General features: G+C 41.0%; 1 protein-coding gene across 2 annotated transcripts in view; it reads right to left on the reverse strand.

Moving 5' to 3' along the window:
* LOC106743232 (glypican-6) overlaps positions 1-4800 on the reverse strand; it is a 200310-nt gene extending 195510 nt beyond the window's left edge. Inside the window, exon 1 of one of the 2 annotated variants that reach the window (XM_014616873.1) lies at positions 4346-4800. In XM_014616873.1, the coding sequence (XP_014472359.1) occupies positions 4346-4502 (157 nt within the window). In that variant the 5' untranslated portion in view covers positions 4503-4800. The remainder of the gene's footprint in view (positions 1-4345) is intronic. The other variant, XM_014616880.1, reaches the window with a different exon arrangement.
* Between the last annotated feature and the right edge of the window lie 1200 nt (positions 4801-6000).

The following is a 6000-nucleotide window of genomic DNA, read 5'->3' on the forward strand; positions in this document are numbered from 1 at the left end:
CGAAGGTCCATAAATTCAAGCGTATTCGCGGCGCACAAGACGCGCTAACGAAGCCGCAGGAAGGATACACACGAACTCAACACTCTCGCTTTTATTACTCGCCGTGGTCGATCGACACGCGTTAAACACGCCGGAGAATGATCACCGCTCTATTCACAAAGAACGTTGAATACCGCGGGGCAGGTTGTTCGAATCGACATTTCGCGGGGTTTTTGCGAAAATTCGCATCGAGCATTCTGCGAGTAAACGCGATTTTCTACGCGGAAATCTGAATCAGAGACGGTTCACGCTCGTTTATTAGTCGAGTTATCGTAATGAAGCCTCCAGAGATGCGGTGATTTATCGCTTAAAGTGAAAAAAGGTGTCGTGTTACAGATAAACAACGAAAGCACGTTCTCCAGATAATTACAGGTGGACTTTACTTCGATGGAATCTTAATTCATGATTTGGTCACCGAGTTAATAAATGCCCGGTAAAGTTCAAGATTCACGAAACTAAAAAGGAATTATATGTGTTGTATTGTTGACGAGACGCTTTTTAGAGAATGCATTAAACGGAAATTGTATATCAACGAATACACAAGGAGTTGCAATCACGGCCGCGGCACGATCGTCGATCTTTCGCACAAGGATGTCCCTCGGAATTTTACTCGCTTTAGCTCTCTTCGCCGCGCTCGCCGGTTCCATCGGAGAAGTTCTCTCTACCCCTAAACGAACAAAGCGCATAATTCATCGGCCATAAATCCAGCGGCGGTCACGTCGCGGTCCCCGCAAATCAGCTCGCCGAAGTTTCGCGAAATAAATCGTGATTCCACGCGGATTGTTGGAATTTATGATTATGACGCTCCACACGCGCTGCATCTCTTACCTTTCAATTTATTCCTGCTTCGTGTGTGCGCGCATAGTACAAAAATAATCGGAGTAATGTCGCTTTGATTCTTCAATCGCGAACATCACGAAGAAAGAAAAATCTAAATTCTTGTAAAGAGGAAGAAAGCTTTTTTATAACTTGTCAAATATTTTTGTGAAATGTATAAAATAAGATATAAATCCAATTTTTACTATATAAGTAATTTTGTTTTGCTTCACGCGACACTTGAAACAATATTTGTAGGTTACAAAATTTATTGATAAGTACTGCAATAAAAGATGTTTTGAAAGATTTATTTTATACAGATTGAAGAGGGATCGATCGTCGCGTTCATAGAAGTCGCGGATGATCCAAGAAAGTTCAACCATTACGCGAAAAGGATGCAAACGAGTCAGGAGCGCAACCTTTGAAGTGGTCGTCGGACGTAACCTCGAAAATGTGGATGAGAGTGAAAAGTAAAGTTGGCAAAAGAGAGCTTCACTAATGGCGCGGCTGAGAATTCCGCGCGTCTTCCACCAGAGTTCTGCTTGATTTTACCGCGGCTTTTGTGCCCGACGCGGCTTCATCCCCCACAATACATTTCCTCCCCTTTAAAGTAATTTGTTCGTCCCTCCGAAAGAGCTGTATTTTAAATCGCGTCGATTCATCAGGATTTCCGAATACCGACGAGACGGGAAAGTAGATGTTAGCTAAATGACGAATAAGCCTAATCAAGCGTAACTCGGAGATTATCGCGATGTTCCTAATTAATAAAGTCTCATTTTTTTAATTATTATTTAACTATTTTTTAACGATATTCTTCGATATCAATAAGCTTTTTAAATTTAACTCACATTGTATAACCGCGAATTCTCCTATTATTTATACGCGTATTTAATTAATATAAATATGACAACTATTTGAAAAGCAGTGCTGCCATCCAGTTTCACCGGAATAAAAAGAAATTGTGATTGTTTTTTAGCAGAAAAGGTGACAAGAAGTGACCTGTCAGACATTAAAATAGTGACTAAAAGTTTGACATTTTTTGTCAAATTCTGAGAACAACTAAAGCCATTTAAACAAAAAAATAACATTCTTACCTTCCCGGATTTATCTTTATATAACTTAACCTGAGTTCTTTTCACAGTATGGTTCGAAAATTCATAATAAGGAGATACTAAGTGCATGAATAATAAAGGTACGCTTTCGGAGCAGTTTTATTAAGAGAAACAGCAAAAATATATATAAAACGTCCATATTTTTTAGTGACATGTCAAGAAAAAAATGATGAAAAGAACTTGAACGACTGGATGACAGCGCTGGAAAATCTTATATTTTTTTGGTTTTCAAAAGTGAACGAAGCGAAACTCTTTCTGATTCGGAATCGTTACGGGAATAATTTTGTAGATCTCCGTTTCATCGCAGCCTTATTACTTGCATAACGTTAATTGCCATTTTACAATTCGTATGCAAAGTACGCCGTTGAATAAAAAACCTCCATTTGCTCAACAGCTGGTGCCCGATAATGACCAGTCCCGAGAAAAAACGAAGAATGCAACATCAACGGTAACGTTCTATAGCTTACGTATGCCATAATTACTAACCAACTGATATTAGCCTGTCATTATCTATCTAGCGTCTGCCTGCCTATTCGATAACGCACAATATGAATTGTGCTCTTTGAATTTCTTTCGATTAAACCGCACTCAGGCGGCTGCAGTCGATCGCGTGACTCCGCGGACATTTTTTTTCTGAATGCTTAAACATCGAAGCTTTCGCAACATTTATTATCTGATGCATGTATCAATACTTAAAGTAGATCCGAAAAATGATCGATTTAAAGCATCTCTGTCATATGTTTGGAACTGCGGTCTCCATATTTACAAAAAAGAACGAGAAAGATGCAACTTATTGACCGTCGTATATTTAAACGCAGATATCAGACAAAAGTAAAAAAAAATGAAATCTATATTTAGATAGCAGGTATTTCTTAAATAATCATGACAACTTTAGAAACGAATAACTATATATTAACGAGTATCGCATCGATACGCACGAAATGTGTATACGACTCCCAATTTTCTGTTCGATCGTTCGTTCATTGATCGTAAATCGCTCTCTGATGGACAGGCTAATGTTATGACAAAATGTAAAAATATAAAAGAAGCGTATTATAAATTCAGTTTGATATTCTCGCAACTCTGAAAAAAATGCACGAAACGTGAATACAGCACAGAAGAAGAGATAAAGAGATTTGGCGTTCGGCTTGTGATCAGCCAATCATTCGCGTGGATTTCACAGCCGCCGAAATGCCAAACCCGTTTGGTAAAACCGACTGTCGGAGAGAGGCTCACGTACTCCAATGAATAAATTCAACTTTGATGTCCCAATCAGCGTGCGCCCGAACATCGTAATTAAAATCGAATTTTCAGGACAAATTAAGGAGATCGATCTCTCGTCGATCAACAAGAGCCACGCTGAAAATCTCTCTTCGCGTCATTCTACCGAGCCGATTCCGGGAAGTTTCAAGAGTACTCACCAACTTTTTTCTCGCGACACACGGTCGCCCGTGCGCGCTACCGTGTTTACTTTTTTTTTTTGCTACACGCGACGAGACAAATCTACGCGCTGCATCGCGTTACAGATACTTCTCCATTTTTACACCAAATATATTTTTAATAGTCATCAACGCATTAAATATAACGGAATATAAATACAAATTGTTTATCATAAAGCATGGTTTACAAAAAAAGTCACTAACGTTTGGAAAAACGTTTGTGAAAACAACCCTTCACGAGCTAACTCGATTTAAAAGAACGATTCAATATAAATCTTTAATTTAAACAATTTTGGATTTATAATTTCTTTCTAGGAATTCCCCCTCGCAAATTGTCACTGCTCCAATTTGCTCTAACTGCTCCAATTTTAATTCAATTTTTAACTTTCAGTTTCTTAATTTTCAGTTTCAACTTACTGCGATTTATGTAAATTTGGCGTTATTTTTAGATGTATTTTTTTACAACTACGTATGCAAAGTTAATCTGCTACAATAAATAGAACAAATTCATAACACATACACACGTCAGTCAAGCAATTCAATGAAATGCAAACTAACATAAAGTATCTCGGTTTTTATGTAAATTAAACTAATGTCAATCCGCCGATTAATCGTGTATTTCGATAAGTATCCACAGTCATACCTGATGCTCCACTAACGAGCATCACTGAGCGAATTTACTCCCTCATTATATCGTCTTTCATTCATATCCTGCATTCAGCGCTGAGTGTGCGAAGCCACAAGCAGATCTATTTTTTTCTTTCTCTTTCAAAGCGCGAGCGTTCTTACCAAAGTACGAGCATATCCATTCAAGTTAAACAAAAACATCTTGAGAAGAGTATACACTAAACAAACACGAATCTAAACAGCACTCCGGACGCAAAACCGAGAGGCAAATTTTGTGCACGAGAAACGCAGGAATCTCACGCATCTACTCACATGAAATCGCTTCCTTCGGGATATCGCTGAGCGGGAATCCCTCATTCTCGAAGTAGGATCTGACACTGTCGCACTTGAGGCCGGTCGCGTTTGTTGTCGTCGTCGAGACAATCGTCACGGTAACAAGCCACAGTATCATCGTCATGGCACTCGTCATTTTCGTCGCAAGGTGGAAATAAGCGAAAAAGGGCGAAAAGAAATCCGTGTCGGGGACAACACACTCCCGGACGGTGTACTCTCTCGAATACTATATTCACGAGGAACTTTCGCTGCCGGCGACAGAACGGACGCGACGACACTCGCGTTCGCGAACCAGCATTCGGGACTCGCACGCGTTCTTTATTCGCCTGACGCGATCAATTGTCGCGACCCGATAAATATGCCGAGTCAACGACGCTTAGTAGAAGAGCGATCGTGAGAAACCGCCTGAACCGAAAGGGACCCCGAGAACCGTCTCTCAGTACCGCACGACACGCACTAGCCGGAGCGTGAGACAAAATGTGCGCCGAGGCGCGCCTACGATGGTGGGGCGTTTGAAATCGCGAGCGCGTGCGCCGATCCGCCGGCAACTTTGCGCGGTCTTCGGCCGACGGTAAAGGATCGAGTAAACACACACGCGGACGATAATATTTTCGTGATTGTGCGATACTTTTTCTGGCGTGAAGCAGCGCACTACGCAGGACAGGGATTTGGGTGCGCGCTTTACGCGATATTTCCACGTACAGATCTACATTCGTGCTCGTTTTAGAGACTTCTCGCGAACAACTGTGTCAACGAGGTGCTATTAAAGACCGTTCGCCTCGGGGAAAGTTTCGTCGCTGCCGTAATGGGACCCCAGGAGGCCCAAAGATATTTGGAGAGCACTGACATTACCGACTGTTTCGATCGTGCTTGATACAATTGTCTATACGATATATAATAATATTGATTACACGAATTACCATTCGTGCGGCGTGTTATGAAAGTGCAATTCTCGGAAATAATATATTATCACGTCGTATATACGTGTGTGTTTCCATGAAATTTACATTCGAATAGTAATAAATCGTAAGGTTAATATTGTAGGTTAATCGTTCAAGTATTGGCAGTCACGGCAACTTTTTTAAGTTCGTCGACCTTTAATCATTCACGAATATAAAACTTACGCGATTGTACCTGTGAAAGTCGCAGGCACACAATTCGTGGTAGCCACTGCTCTATCGACACTTACCGACTTCTCCTTCGACGGTTCCAAAAAATCCAGCGATTCGAACTCCGGACTGCCATTACTGTATGGGGATTGCACGGCGATCCGCTCAGTATCCTCGATCTCGTTTCGAGATTTCACTTTCTTATTCACTTTGGACACTTCCGATGACGATAACTCGCGAAAGGATCATTTCTGACGAGTCGAGATTGTGAAAAATACGGAACAATTTGTCGAATCCGAACTGCCGCGAACCGTTCTGCCATGTGATTATCATAGCGGTGTTTCTTGAAAAAAAAAAAAAAACGACGGGCATACTTCGCTCGGTACTCCCTGTGATCCGTTTTGGGAGATACTCGTTTTCCGCAATCGTTTTACAATATTTTACGCGTGCCGCTCACTTTCGACATTCCCGACATAATTCACGAGCCACAGACTACTTTCGAATTTCGATAGATGAAAAATGCAA

Source organism: Dinoponera quadriceps, unplaced genomic scaffold, assembly GCF_001313825.1.
Source record: "Dinoponera quadriceps isolate SergipeBrazil2010 unplaced genomic scaffold, ASM131382v1 scaffold3, whole genome shotgun sequence".
In the NCBI taxonomy this organism is placed as follows: domain Eukaryota; kingdom Metazoa; phylum Arthropoda; class Insecta; order Hymenoptera; family Formicidae; genus Dinoponera; species Dinoponera quadriceps.